Here is a 16,083-nt window from a genome sequence, read left to right as displayed (position 1 = left end):
TATATATATATGTCTCTTCCCACAGACGTCCTCCACACTTGTCTCGTAGCAACCAAAGATGACGGACGCTTGAACAAACTGGCTCAGCAAGCAAGGGTGGTGGATGCCCACTCGACTTGTGGCACATCAGGAATTTGTGATTCCCATGACAGAGGATAACCAAAAACAATAAATGAATGATGTGTTATTTGGAGTTCAGTAGGGTGTCATTTGTGGCAAAGAAAAACAACATAATGGTCACTGAGATGACTTGAAACTTGGAAAAGAATAAATGATTAAAAATCAAAATCAGCCATTACTTTTGAATTGTCATTCAAAAACAAAATAAAACAAAAACGTTGGTACCCATAACTAAAGATTTTGTTGCACGGCCTTTTTTTAAATTTATTTTATTTTTTTTATTACCTCTCAGATTCAAGAAGAAATCCGATGCTAGAGAGAGCAAAGCAGCCCCATAATATAACCCAGATTCCTCTTTTTCTAATCAGTTAATTACTTGCATACTTTAATGGAAAAAAATTACCCCAATATTTTTGACATGAACAAATATTCTGAATGTCATACATAAACATTATTATGAAATAATGCATGTAGTTGTGTTTTTTGCTCAAACAACCTGTGCTACCTTTAACGTAACCTTCCGCTGTCAGCTAAAGGATCATCTGCGGTCAAAATTAATAGTGTGATTATTCTGTCTTAATACATGATTAATCAGTACATATTTGTGATTACTTGATTAGTTAACTAACTTTGACAGCATATATATATACATATACACATATATATATATATATATATATATATATATATACACACACACACACACATTTGTACACATACTGTCAGTCTTTGTTGCAGGTTGTGTGGGTTGATTGGGTGAGCCTTAAAAGGTTGTCTGTCTCTTTCTGTGTGCCCTGACAATCAGTTCAGATTGTAGTTCACCTTTCAGCTGAGATGCAAAACCGCGTGACCCTAAACCGGATACGCGGTGTCGAGAATGGATGGATTGACAAGTACCGTATAGGCACCATTGGCGTCAAAAGGAGATTACTTCTCACCACATATGGCAAACATGCCACTGCAGTGTTGATTGTAAACAGGAAACTGCTATAACTGTACAAAGTAACGTAGATTGTTTTGTGATGGTTGTGATTTTATTTACTCGATATTGAAGACGTGTCTTAAAAACTCTAAAAACATTCAAATGAAAGCTGCCATGAAAACCTTGCTTAGCACTTTTACTGTGGCAGTACGACCCACTGGATTCAATAGAGAGAGGGGGGGGACAATGCCTTAAGCAAAATGACAGTACCATTGTGTTCCTCATTCCTTTTTGGCAGCCATGTAAAAATAAGCACATCTTAGAAAAACGTGTTGAAAAATGCAGAACGCATTCAAGACTATTGCACATTGTCTTCACGTGTAAACTGGAAAACCTTTCCAAAACAAAAACAAAAAAAAGCACACAGCGACACACCATTGTTTACTGCAAAATATACTGCGGTGCCTTTCAAAATGTTTTTTTTTTTTTGCATCCGTTTGTGATAATATTTCACATTAAAAAGGCACTGAAGGAAACAACCAAAAAAAATAATTCTTCACCATGAACTGTTGCTGCTCCGATTTGGTGTGTGACCAGTTGTCAGATGTAAACCACATCACTCGTGCCGACAGTTGCTGTTCATTCATGTATAATTATTAAACATCTCCACCCTCGTTGAGGATTGTGAGCCCCGCCCAGCCTCGCCTTGTCACACCGGAGATTCCTTCTATGTGCGCACACTCTGCTTATCGTCAAACAGTTTACGCACCGAGTAGACCTGAAGGCGACAGGTGACAATCTTGTAAACACCAACCATATGATTTGCTGAAAGTCATCATAAACAGTTTTACCTGGGTGAAAGCCACGCACAGCATCACCAGCACGCTGGCGCACGACCAGAACGAGACCCTCCACAGGTTGTCTTCCAGGAGGTTTCGGTCCCGCGCCTCGAAAGCTCGCAGCACCGTTTGCATCTGCCGGCTACGCTCGAGACGTTTGTGTACAGAGTCCATGTACTCCTGAGGAAGTAACAGAAAATTCAGATTAGTTTAGTTGACTTTAGTTTTGCTGGAATAGAATTGCTCATATTGCCATTTCAAATCATGCTGTGAGGACGCTGACTCCCATCACTCAACTCTATATTTATAGAGCACTTTAAAACAGTCACCGATGCAAGGCTAAGATGGCCAAAAAATATTTATGTATTTTAAGAAAATAGTACTATATAGCTTGGAGAGAAAAAAAAAAAGTCAATATTACTTGTATTCAGTCTAAAAAATACTATTTTCAAGAACGTTGATATGGTTGATATGAACTTAATATTATTTTCTTATTTTTCAAAATCTTGCCAAGTAAAATGCTGGCAGACTATTTTGCTTATTTGAAGTAATACTTTTCTTATTTTATTATATTTTTTTCTTACATTCTCTACTGCCCTTTTTGCAGTGAGATATGCCAAGCAATGCAGCGTGCTCACCTGCAGCCAACGATGGCCACGTGGGGCTATTCATCACCAGGGTTTTTAGTTAGTTTTAATTAGTTTTCAGGGTGGTTTGTCAGTTTTTATTAGTTTTAGTTATTTAATAAATGCTTAGTTTTACTTAGTTTCAGTATTAGTTTTAGTTTGTTTTTTTCATGTGTATTATTTTTATGTGTATTTGTGTATTATTTGCTCACCACGTGAGCGACGTCATCTGTAAGTGCTTTTCTATTGGCTGTTGCTAGATGATGTCACTTCTGTATGACACTTTTTCAATTGCCCTTATTCCGGTTAATATCAAAATAAATCTGCTTAGAAATTATTTAAAATAATCCCCAAAGGCTCATGCATTAAATTACCAAAGATTAAAGCAAAGGACATTTTTGCTATAATTATAGTTAGTCTTAGTTAGTTTTGTAAACATTACATCTAGTTTCAGTTAGTTTTCGTTTTTTTAAAAGCATTTTCGTTTTAATTTTATTTTGTGAACAAAATTGTTTATGAATTTTAGTTTTATCGTTAGTTTTAGTTAACTAAAATACCCTTGATCATCACGAATCATTTGAGTCGGGTATGTAAACACAGACTATTTGACATAATATTGAGCAGGTGGTCATAAGTTTGCAGCTACTTGCGTAGATCTTAATTTTGTGAACTCCTTAGAAACACTGCAGCTCACCCTTATATCCTCCAACTTGTACTGCAACACGTTTTCATCCATCTCCTCTAAACCGGCCCAATCTTCATGACCATCCACATCTTCTCTTTCCCCCTCGACGTAAAGCTCGAAGAACACCATCTTCTCCGAGAAGTGGCTGAAGCTGTTATCAAAGCAGATTTGATAGTCTCCCTCCACTGTGGTCTCCACCCTGGGTAAAGAGCAAAAACAGGAAGTAAAGCCAGCAATAAATGGACGCTTCCAGGAACAAGATGGAGGATGTGGGTGAGATTTGTGGTCGCACTACAAGTACTAACACATGAACTCCATCAGAGCGACGAGTCTCTGCGACCACCGGGATGCCCTCTGGATTGAGGATGGTGAAATCCACATCCATGCCGGCTCCACCAATCACCTGGTGTTAAAAAACATGCATTCAAACAAACAATATTGATGGTGGGGTGTCAAAAGTTAAAATGTTGAGAGACATTGCACTATTATTACAATTAAAAAGAAAAATGCAACAAAAGATTAATTTAAAAGCAGTCATTTTATTATTATTATTATTATTATTATTATTATTATTATATTTTTAATTTAAGGCAAAGAAAATATTTACTAAAAAGTTGATAATTTTTTAAAAATTTAAATTATAAATTTGAATGCTATAATACTGTCATACATTCTTTACAATATGCTGGTTTACTAAACAAGCACTGTTTATTTGACATTTCTTGGCCACAACTTTAGGTACACCTGGACATTCTAATGCAGTGTTTCCCAACTTATCAAAGCAAGGCACACATGAGAAAAACTTCACGGTCGACAGATATACCACTGAACATAATCCGAAAGTGCAAAAGCAGCAATAGTTAAAAGAACCGTAGTTAACTTCAAGATGAATACGTAAACAACGAAGGATACAAATTAAAGTTGGAATATTTAAATATATGGGAATGCATGGTTACCTGATATTCGACCTCCATCGTACCATTCTCTATCGCTCGTTGGAAGAAACAATCGGATTTCCCGGGTTGCAACAGGAAAGTGAACTCGCTGCCCTCCTCTCCGATGGCGAACACATCGCCCAAACACCAGCCGAACGCGGCGAGGAGCAGCAGTCGCGTTTCGCTCACAAGGAGAAGACCCATACCGAGAATATTAGCAAAAATACGGTTCCAGGTTACACTCCTCAGACATTCCTTGACATCGTTCTTCCGCAGGAGAACTTTTTCGTAATGTGATTGGGTGGATACGTAAAGGTCACGTCATGTGACAGTAATGGCCAATTAGAGGTGGATGCGTTGCAATTCTCAACCTATCACTACAGAGAAAGATTCACCAGGCGTGAAAGACCGAAATAGGCTTTTCGATGCTTTGCCTGAGATACGTCAGCGCGTCCGCCATATTGAATGTGTCAGCGAAAAACTACAAAAATGTCTAACGTTAATGCCGCTCATTAAACCATTTACACACACGCACACACATAAATATACAGTATTTAAGAAATAACAAGGCACCAAAAACAACGTAAATATTTAATCTGATTATTAGAAACTACCTTGATGAAACTACCCACCATCACTTTTAACTTTTTGACCTTTTGTTATATTTCAAGCTTCAGACAAATATCAACACTTTGATTGTATTTATTTATTTATTTATTTATTTATTTATTTATTTATTTATTTATTTATTTCTGTGGGACACAATTGTGACGTGGAATGAATTTTATACAATATTTTAAACTTTGCAATTATTATTATAATTATTATTATTATTATTATTATTATTATTATTATTATTATTATTATTATTATTATTATTATTATTATTATTATTCACCACCTTTTCTCTCAGTGCAGCCAAATAACTCCAGAAGTTACCCCGATGACTTCTGAATGATCCAATGTTGACAACGGGGTTGGGGATGAAGGAGAGACCAGGCCACACAACACAAACTGCTTCCTAATAAATTGTATTTCATACTTAACATACACTCATATGCCTATACATAATTGATTGGCTGTGGCATATCAGATCACTGCAAATCTACCAAGACCCGGCTGTCCTGTTAAACTTTTAACCGAAACAAGGAGAGCATTAAACAGAGATGCTGCCAATAGGCCCATAATCACTCTGGATGAACTACAGAAATCCACACCTAAGGAGGAGGATTCTGTCCATAGGACAACACTGTTGGTCACACTCACACATTGCACAAATCTAGTCTTTGTGGAAGAGTGGCAAGAAGAATGCCATTTCTCAAAGGCTTTTTCAAAGCATAAAAAGCCCGATTTGAAGTTTGTCACAAGCCACCTGGGAGACACAACTAAAAAAGAAAGTGCTCTAGCCAGATGAGACCAAAGTTTATTTTATTTTATTTTATTTTATTTTATTTTATTTTATTTTATTTTATTTTATTTTATTTTATTTTATTTTATTTATTTATTTATTTATTTATTTATTTATTTATTTTTTTTGGGGGGGGCTAAATGGAAAACGTTATGTTTGACCTAAAAGTAACACTGCACAGTGCACATCACCCCTGAAAACATCATAACCACCGTCAAACATGGTGGTCGCAGCACCATGGAGCTGCTTTTCTTCAGCAGGTACAGGGAAGATAGTTTGAGTTGATGGGAAGATGGATGCAGCCAAATAGAGAGCAATTTTACAGAATTGTTGATTCAGTTGGCAAAGCATATAGTGTAACATACTGCACAGACTATAACAGATAAAAGCTAATTAAGCTCAACGTCACTGTAAACAATATTATTTATTCACATCCACATGTGGGAAAATAAAATACAAACATAATACAGTGCAACTTCACACCCCTTCATGAATGAGTGTTATGTCATTAGATTGTGCAAGTCTACCAAATAAACAGAAAAGCTGAGAAAAAGATGATGAACATCCTATAATAGTCCCCGTGAGGGGAACTTGAATTTACGCTCTTAAGGAATGTAAAATTCCTTTCCTATGTTCCCCAAGAGTGGACGTTGTTCTGCTTCTTCGCTTCCATTGTTGAGACTCGAGCCCACCATCTTTAGATCCCCAAGCCAAGTCGTAACAGCTAAATCTTTCCTTACTCGAGCAGCCAACTCACTTTTGTGTTAAACATATCAAACTTATCAGGGGGGACTATCATACTTTGAAATATGATGAGATTTTAATAGAAAATTATTGTGACAGGCTCCCAAAAGGGGTCGCAAATGGGGGCTGACCTGCGGTTTTGTTAGCATTTTCCAAAAGTGTTTTATTTTTATATTGAGAGGAAATTCTTGCACTGCAGCTGTTTTACCTCCGGGACACCATACAAACACTTACATTGTGTGCTTTCTCAGTAGCTGTAGATTGAACAGCACTCATTCAAGCCCATCGTAACGTAAACTGCACACTTCCATCTGTCCTCCCTGCATCTTTATCTCCTGTGAACGCAATGTGTGCGTATGTGTGCTGTATACTTGCTTCACCATATGGAGGAAATTGTGTTTAATGCTTCCCACTTGCTCCAAAGACAACAGATTGATCGCAAACTCCATCGCAATCACTTTTTTTTCTTTTTCAATAAAATGTGAGGTTACAAAGTCATTTCTTAAACTATGCAACCAACAATACTTCCTCCTTTTACTTACTTGAATCAATTTGCGAAACTCATCAGTTCATTTTTTGCAAAAAAAAACAAAAAACTTAGCGACATTCTGAGTCACCCAACACATTTTTCACACTGTGACACAAAACTCTGGCAGTAAACTGTGAACACTAAACCAACATAGCTGTCATATTTTACACACAACAATACAAAATGGTACACACAAGTTCCCAGTAATATGATCCAATGAATTGGGCAGGATAAAATCCACTTCTCGTGCCATTTTTATTGGTTAGGACTTGTTGTGGAGACTTTTGCTTACTACTGCAAATTTGTATTCGAATTTACCACTTTACACATGCAGGAGGAGCCCTAGAGCAAGAAAAACTGCTGTTCTAATGTAACGTGGGCCTACTAACAGAAGAACACGTGAGTTCGTGGAGGATGACGACAAGAGTAAATCACAATCACACCCACAGCTTCCACTATTTGCGCTGTCCTGGTGTAACGTGGGCCTACTAACACAAAGAAGAACACGTGAGTTCATGGAGGATGACGACAAGAGAAAATCACAATCTAAGCCACAGCTTCCACTATTTGTGAAACTTACTACCAGGGACCACTCACTATCATTTATAGAGACCAAACACATGCGGCCAATTAATAGGTTAAAAAAAGAACATGATATGCAACAATTTGTCACCGTGTGTCACCTTTGAACAGGAACACATACAAAATGCTGAATCACTTCTATATTGACATTAATTAGTGTGTTACTTTACAAGCACATGTTGGACTATGGTGACCTAATTTTTGCTTCTTCGTCTTTATTTAGAAAAAAAAAAAAAAAAAAAAAAAAGCTCGACTTGGTCTACCACTTAGCCTTACGCTTCATTACAGATGCACCAGCTAGAACCCACCACCGCACTCTGCATGAAACTATAATATGCATGCACTGATTTTTATTGCTAAAGTACTAATGGGTAAACTACCCACTTACATTTCAAATCTGCTTTCGTTCCATATTAGTGTCTACACAAAGGGATCGGTCGTCGGGGGAAAAAAAAATGCTATTAACCCGCACCATTGACAAGGACCGAACGTGATAAAACAGCTTTTTCATTATAAGCACCAAACGTTTTAAATGAACCTCAATCCTCGAATCGCTCCCACTGTGCCGTACTTTGAAAAATATTTTCAAATGATAGACAAATACAACTTTTTTTTAACATTTTCAATTATTTGTTTTTGCCTGTGTATTGTCTACTGTTCTACTGCATGGAGTATGTCAATGTGTCATATCTATTGTGCAATTTTCTGCCGCTTGTCTTTGCCAGGACAAACTGTGAGAAGAGTTATTATAACTCAATGGGACCTTTCTCTTAACTCTTTGACTGCCAAAGACGTTTCATGATGATTAGTAAAATTCCAATGAATGGAATGCGATCTTTCATTTCGTAGCCACTTTGTATATGTAGTAAAGGCAAACAATATTCTTTTTGCCTTGAAAGATGAGTTAAAATGCTCAAAAGCGGCTGGCACTGTGTATTTTTTTGTTTTGTTTTTATAACGCCTGGCAGTCAAAGAGTTTTAAACGCTAAATAAATAACAAAACAGCCATATCAAGCTATTTGGTCAGATGTAAGTAACTCCTTGACTTAATTGGTTCAGTTTAAACAAATGCATGCACGTCAATGTCGAAATTTCAGGAACAGTAAGAATATAGGCTACTAGAGATAGAGAAAAGGAAGTGTCAGCTGTGGGACAATATATTGAATATATTGTATATATATTGAATATATTATATTCACTGCTCATCATGGGGAGTAAACCTCCCCCACCCTCCCCCACACCACACACAGTCTTTCTCTTGCTCTTGGGTAGTTTCTTCCCGTATCATCTTCATTTCCTCCTTACGCAAGCTTGTTAAAAAGAGCAATATTGGTGACAGTTCACAGGATATGCACGAGGCAGCACAAGTTTTCACCTAAAGTGTTGACTTAAGGCATTTTAAGCTCACAATATTTGTATTTATTTATCTCCCATTCAAGTGATTATTTTAATCATTTTTTCTTGTTTATTTATTTTTTATTTTTTATTTTTTTTTAGCTTTAATGATCCCAAGCTGGAGAAATTAGCTGCTGGATGTGTGGCTGAGTTCAGAAGAATCGTCTGGTGCGCCAATAAATCCAAGGTATTCTTCTTCTTCTTAAAAACAAACAAACAAACACTTAGACTGTTTTGCTTAGATGTAGTAATGTCTGTTCTCAAACGCTCATCGTCTGCCTGCAATAGTCAGACTATGAAGTAATCACTTCCAAGAAGTTATCCCATGTACGATCAAAGAATAGCCGTTATTTATTTTCTATATTTTTAACTTCCTGTCTGGACTTGTGCATCACAGTTGGAGCGGAAGAGAGGAGATGGAAGACAGAGGCGCGGCTAGACACCCCCAAGTCTTTGTGGTGGACAGCCAAGCCGGCTTCTCCCCTGCGCCCAGACCTGTGGAAAGAATGCGATGGACTCCAGCGGGGAGCAAGTTTCTACTGCTGGTGGTGGCGCTGGCCGTGCTGGGACTTGTTGTGCAGGGATGTTTTGTCTATAAACTTTACATGAAAACCGAGGTGAGGATGATGTCGCCAGATGTTTGAAGTGAAAGTGTTTTGACTGCACTTCTCCATCCAAAATTCCCATTTTACTTACATCATCAACACAACCCCTCTCTCACTCTCACTCTCACTCTCACTCTCACTCTCACTCTCACTCTCACTCTCTCTCTCTCTCTCTCTCTCTCTCTCTCTCTCTCTCTCTCTCTCTCTCTCTCTCTCTCTCTCTCTCTCTCCTACACCCACTCACAGGGTGACTAAGCTACACCTGTTTGGCAATCACCTAAGTCATAACATGTGTCAAGACATGTGTCATGACAATACGATCTCTCACGTTCCAAAAATAAATCTCTTACAATGTACATTACTTACTATATAATTAACACTGCAGTTTGTTAGAGACAGTGTGCAGGATTTAGTGCCATCTAATGGTGAACTAATAGACAACAATACAACAATTTTGAAGCACACGCACTAGATGGAGTTAGCAAGAGCGGTGAGGAAGAGTTGCTAACAAGAATACGCTGAAGCAGCTAACAAGTGTGGCTCGCGACGAGAAATGATTTAATAATTAATTATTATTAAAGCAGAGGCAGGCACCTTCACCTTAACCGGATATTTCATAGTCTCGCCAGAGTCGTGAATGTGAGGATATCAGAGGAAATGTCAAAGGAAAGAAAGATGAATGAAAGTGAAATCCAGCACCAACTAAACACCACTTGCCACCCACATGGTTACACCACGTCTTACACCAACCCCAGAAACCTCTAAATTCCAACAGTTTAGGGTGATCTCAAAGAGACCAGAAGAAAAACTAAAGAGAGGAAGGAGGGAAGGACAGATGAAGCAGAGTGAGATCCACAGACACCAGCCTCCACTGATTCAGTGGGCAGTGGAAGGGAGAAGCGAATTCTGTTTGAATTTCAGTAGATGCTGGTGTAATGGATCTGGCATGCATGAGAACCTCCACTAAAGAGGGGAGCCGTCAACCGTCCATCCAAGTTTTTATGTCAGTATGGCAGTTGGTGATGGTGGAGAGGATGACGGGAGTAATGGATTTGGTGGCGATCTATAGTTGAGTGTCGTCGGCATAACAATGAAACTGTAGTCCATGGTGGCGAATGATATGACCGAGGGGGAGCATGTAAATGGTAAATAGGAGGGGACCGGGTACAGAACCTTGGGGGACTCCATAAATGACGGGGGAGGTGCAGGATTTGGAATTGTTGGTAAAAACGAAATAGTGATGGTCGTAGAGGTAGGAGATGAACCAGACGAGTGCTGTTCCAGTGATGCCAATAGATTGTAAATGGTGAAGGATCTTGGAGTGATTAATTGTGTCGAATGCTGCCGAAAGATCAAGAAGGAGAAGGATGGAGATCAGCGGAACCGGAATCAGCGGCGAGAAGGATGTCGTTGGAGACTTGGGGAGGGCTGTTTCTGTGCTATGATGTGATCGGAATCCGGACTGGAATGTTTCATAAACCTGGAAGGAGTGCAGGTGGTGTTGAAGTTGTGAATAGTAATTGGAAAATTGGAACGGGCCGTTTTGAGAGCTGAATTGTATTTTGTGACCGAAAGTTTGTAGGCTTGGGCATGACTGTTTTTCCTGTGGAGTTGTTCAAGCTGTCTGCGTTGTTTTTTTAAGATTGTGGAGTTCTGGGTTGTACCATGGGGCAGAGGTGGAAAACCGTGGCAGTTTTAAGGGGGGCTCAATGATTGAGGGAGGAGAAGAGTGTGTTATTGTAAAAACTGACGAGATCGGAAGCAGTAGAATTTAAGGATGTGGGAAAGTTGGTGATGACGTGTGATAGGGAGAAGGAAAGAGTTGGGAGGGAGCGATTTCAGGTTACGGAAGGTTATTGTTTGAGTTTGTTTGGTGGTGGGAGTTGTAATGTCAAGGGTGATGGTCACGTGATCGGAAATGGTGAGCTCAGTCACTGACAGGTTATGGATGGTAAAAGATGGTGTGGAACAGACTATATGTGTCCATGTGTACATGTAGGTGAAGTGACATGCTGGGTGAGGTTTAGGCAGTTGAGAACGTACGAGAAATCGCAAGTGAGTTTAGCTGTAGAAGAGTCCATTGTGAATGTTGAAATCTCCAAGGAGCAGAATTGAGAGTGTTCTGGTGGGATCGAGGAGAGAGTTACAAAATAAGTAAAATCAGAAAGAAATGATTTGCAATTTTTGGGAGGACGGTAGATGACAGCAGTGATTTGGAGCCGAAAAGTCGAAAAGCTAAATATTAAAATGGTGGGATGGAGATAGGGCTGAGTTTAATATCACTTACACATCATTTTTCCTGTCTGGGATTGTCAAAATAGGTGTATCCAGGTGGGGTTGTCTGGGTGAGTTAGATGTATTCCAAAGGTTTATGCCAGGTTTCAGTAAAGCAAAGAAAATCCAATATATTGTCCATGATGAATTCACAAATTAGTAGGCTTTTGTTGCTGAGTGAGTAACCTTGTGTTGATGAATAGCGCTATTTCGAGAGGCTTTTGTTGTGAAATCCTTGTGGTGGAAGTTGGAACAGACAGGAAGTTATTAGGAGTCACAAGATGTGTGCGCAGATGACATGTACAGAAGTTGCTGTTGTGCCGGTGACCACGGTGGAGAGAGTTGTGAATTGTCCAAAGAGAGAGAATACAGGAATTGCTCACTGTAATATCATGATATATTGCCGAATCAATGTTTTTTAGCACCCTTAATACATATATATATATATATATATATATATATATATATAGATAGATAGATAGATAGATAGATCGATTGATCAGTTAATCCCGGGCCACTTTTTGTCCCCATTCCGCCCGCTTGTCGATATGGAGGAAAGTTAACTCAACAACGAGATTGAGGATGACAACGGCCGCTCCATGCCTACATGACCTGTCCAGATTACACTATGGAAGTCATTTGCTGCCGTCTTATTGTTTCACTGCAGCGAAACACGCCACTGCTGCCTGTGAGAGGCTCTTAGGGCGTAGCAGGAATCATATTCCAACCTATTTCTCTCTCTCTCTCTCTCTCTCTCTCTCTCTCTCTCTCTCTCTCTCTCTCTCTCTCTCTCTCTCTCTCTCTCTCTCTCTCTCTCTCTCTCTCTCTCTCTCTCTCTCCACACAAAATTACATTTTAGCTTAGTATAGCAGCAAATTGTAAAGGGCGGCACGGTGTATGAGTGGTTAGCATGTCCGCCTCCCAGTACTGAGAACTCTGGCTCGAGTCCAGGCTCCGGCCTTCCTGGGTGGAGTTTGCATGTTCTCCCCGTCCCTACGTGGGTCTTCTCCGGGTACTCCGGTCTCTTCCCACATTCCAAAGACATGCATGGCAAGTTAATTGGGCGCTCCGAATTGTCCCTAGGTGTGCTTGTGAGAGTGGATGGTTGTTCATCTCTCTGTGCTCTGCGATTGGCTGGCAAACAGTCCAGGGTGTCCCCCGCCTACTGCCCAGAGCCAGCTGAGAGAGGCTCCGAAAAACCCCTGTGACCCTTGTGAGGAATAAGCGGTCAAGAAAATGGATGATGGATGGACAGTATTGTAAATACACAAAAGTTTGACATCTACCAAATCACTCCCATTCGTGTCATATGTCAGCACAGTATTGATATTGTGATGTCCCCATTCTATTTCCAACTAAAGACCATATTGCATGTGGGCGTGTTGACATCTTTTAAGTTGTCACACTCGGCAAGTCTTTTTTTTTTTTTTTTTTTGTCAACCTCAACAACATTTCCTGCTCTTGACCTTGTGACATCTTTGACTTTCTCGTCTTCTGGCATCCGCCTTGCAGGCATTTTCCATCTGTGTGTCAGATGCTCTCTGCCGAAACATGTCTCAAACATTCACCCAGCAGGTAAGACTAAATGAAGGTGTGTGTCACATTAGTAGGTGCGTTTCCATTACCCTCAGTTTTGCGCAAAAAGCATGTTCCGCAAAAGTAAGCTGGTAATGGAAACACTGGATTTGCGAAAAAAATGTCAAATATCGCAAAAAAGTTTTTGCACTCTCATGAGGTGGTTTTTGAGACGTATCAAAAAAGAAGTATTTCGCAAAAGTGTAATGGAAACACTTTTTGCGCATTAGCTAGTCATGTCACCCGCACGGTCACGGCGGAAAGGACTGTAACACGTTGTTTGCTAATGTGTATTTTTTTTATTACTTGCAATTGACTAATATTTGCTTTGAGAATTATTATTTTTGGTATTTTATTTTAGTTATACATGCTGAAGTGTTTTGTATTGCCCTACTGCACGTCATGAGCGCAAAAGAGAGAGAGAGGTGTAACCGAGCGAGCCTCCTTCGAGAAGTTGAAGGAGAGGAGAGCTTGAAATCCTGTCCTGCCATGTCTGGTTAATTCAACAGGGAGGACAACATCAGAAACCACATTTTAGGATTACAGGAAGTAGGAAGTACGGGGCCACTCGCTTTCGCGTCGGAACTTCTTGTCGACTGCCAAGTTACACACACAACAACACCAACACTAAATGCCCAAAACTGTCCGATGTGGGGAGAGTGTTTTTAAAGAAATATAACTACACCGGGCGTCCGTCTACCATCAACATCATGAGCACCTCCTACAGAGCAGCGAGGTCTCGCGAGACGGGACATTCCGAGAATTGCGCCTGAGAAGCGAAACGCTCTTCAATGGAAACACCGACAATTTGAAATTGTACTTTATTGAAATAGTACAATATCGTTTTTATTTTTGCGAAAAAGGGTAATGGAAACACACCTAGTCTTTTGAATTGCTCAAGGTTTACTGTGGCTCTTTTTTTTTTTTTCCTCTGTCAGGCTGGCTCCTTCAAAAGTCGAGCATCTGAAGGTATGATTATTATGATGAAACGTGACCAAGAAATAGAAGGCGACATTATAATGTGATTAGAAAAAAAAAAACACACAGATCGACAGATATCAAATGATTAAGTGTGTGACCGACAGATTCATCTTTTTTTCCCAAACACAAAATAGTTTAGACTGTGCCAAGTACGCCTCTGGTGGGTGCAGCCACGCACGTAATACATACCTCAGATAACATACCTCAGATACAATCAACAATTCTTTTTACACACCTAACACCATGCTTACTGATCTAATCAACACATTAATCTATGTCTATGATGATGCCATCCTGAATAGATTGCCAATTTAAAACATATTACTGTCATGAATTGTTTATACAGTGGATTTTCTCCCCCTCTGGAAACAGGAGGCTCCAATGAGATTCATCCAGCGCAAACTCTGCTGGGACCAAAGCCCTTTGCTCACCTTATGGGTAAGAGTCCTCTCACTGCAACACACCACCTTAAATATTACAAAAAATGAATATCTGCATTTTATATATATTGAATGTATTGGTGAAAGCCTCTCTTCTTTCTACCAGGCAGCAGCAATCCTGTCAGGGAGAAGAATGTGGTGCAGTGGATCGACCAAGATGGCGATGCCATCACCCACCAGATGGGCTACAACAATGGTCGCCTGTTAGTGGAGAAAGAAGGTTACTACTACCTCTATTCAAAAGTTCTGATAAATGCCGCAGAGGTGTGCTCTCTCATCCAGCACAAGATGATGAAAGACACCGTGGCGTATGGCCATTCGATAGAACTGATGAAATCAAAGAGGTTAGTGGGCACCTTCTTTTGTTGTATTCTCAGTCTGGTTGCTGCGTGCATTCAATTGCTGTTGCCACTATGACTTTTTTTCCCCTCCAGGTTCCGTTGCTGGACCCCAAAACCTTCAAGTGTCAAATCATCAGTTGGGGAGGATATATGGGACAGTTACCTGGCGGGGATCTTCCACCTCCAGTCTGGAGATCAAGTTTTTGTCACAGTAGATAGTATACACAAGTTGCGTCCTGGATCTACTGAGAACTTTATGGGAGCATTTATGATATCTCCGTAGAAAACAAGACAACTAATTGCACATTTGTCTCATTGTGATTAACTTCCTACTTTCTCTCTGAATGTATTAGAAGCACTTGTGAAAACGCAGCAACTGATTGTAATCTCATAAAAGTGTATCTGATATTCAGACTAGATTATTTGTGGCATGAATAAAATAGTACTATGTCTTGATACTTCTGCATATTAACACAGTAGGCTATGTGATGACTACGACTGTGAAAACATACTCCTAGGTTTGTTCGCAAGTCTATTAAGTGCCCTAAGAGCACATAGACAAAGCACAGACTTACAGGTCTAATTACACAGTTGCAAATTTATTATTGTGTTGTAGAACACGCGGCTGCAAAGCAAATGTGCGTTTGTGAGGAGCAGGATGTGGTGAGGTAAGGGGAGGATAGAATAGCGACCAGAACAAAGACAAAGACAAGGTGTGGTTGACTCAGCTTTTCTTGTAACACATACAGGAAAATTGTATACACATATAAACACGTTAAATGGAAATGTTGGTTTGGATTTAATATATTAATTTGCCATTTCTGAGTTTTAGCCAGTACTTTGATTTTCAGGGGCTCACTGGACAATTGAGTCACAAAAATCCAAATCCAAGGAGGTGTCAATACAAATGAAGGAAGACAAAATTTTCTAAATAGTAGATTCCAAATATTATTTCATACATCTTTAATTGAAGTTGAAATATTACACGTTAATTAGATCTTGACTTGAGTCTACAAATGATTATGATTAAGGATAGAGGCAAAAAGAATACAACTGAGTTTCCAAATATTTTTGCATCAGAC

General features: G+C 39.4%; 2 protein-coding genes across 2 annotated transcripts; one reads left to right on the top strand and one right to left on the bottom strand.

The window, feature by feature from the left end:
* Window positions 1-1,126: 1,126 nt before the first annotated feature.
* On the bottom strand, window positions 1,127-4,421 carry tmed1b (transmembrane p24 trafficking protein 1b). Its single transcript, XM_077523780.1, has 5 exons — window positions 4,149-4,421; window positions 3,498-3,595; window positions 3,202-3,391; window positions 1,894-2,061; window positions 1,127-1,820 (listed from the first exon to the last, which is right to left on the bottom strand). The coding sequence occupies exons 1-5, from the start codon at window positions 4,329-4,331 to the stop codon at window positions 1,770-1,772; spliced, it is 690 nt and encodes a 229-aa protein (XP_077379906.1). The 5' UTR covers window positions 4,332-4,421; the 3' UTR covers window positions 1,127-1,769.
* Window positions 4,422-7,282: 2,861 nt separating this feature from the next.
* Window positions 7,283-15,644, top strand: tnfsf14b (TNF superfamily member 14b). The gene is made up of 8 exons (XM_077524555.1): window positions 7,283-7,315; window positions 8,888-8,972; window positions 9,183-9,402; window positions 13,177-13,239; window positions 14,178-14,208; window positions 14,593-14,658; window positions 14,767-15,004; window positions 15,095-15,644. Exons 3-8 carry the CDS (start codon window positions 9,202-9,204, stop codon window positions 15,282-15,284), a joined length of 789 nt encoding a protein of 262 aa, XP_077380681.1. The 5' UTR covers window positions 7,283-7,315; window positions 8,888-8,972; window positions 9,183-9,201; the 3' UTR covers window positions 15,285-15,644.
* Window positions 15,645-16,083: the final 439 nt, after the last annotated feature.

This window comes from Festucalex cinctus, chromosome 6, assembly GCF_051991245.1.
Source record: "Festucalex cinctus isolate MCC-2025b chromosome 6, RoL_Fcin_1.0, whole genome shotgun sequence".
NCBI lineage: Eukaryota > Metazoa > Chordata > Actinopteri > Syngnathiformes > Syngnathidae > Festucalex > Festucalex cinctus.
The sequence above is the reverse complement of the archived record's forward strand: the minus strand, read 5'-3'. Positions and strand labels throughout refer to the sequence as shown.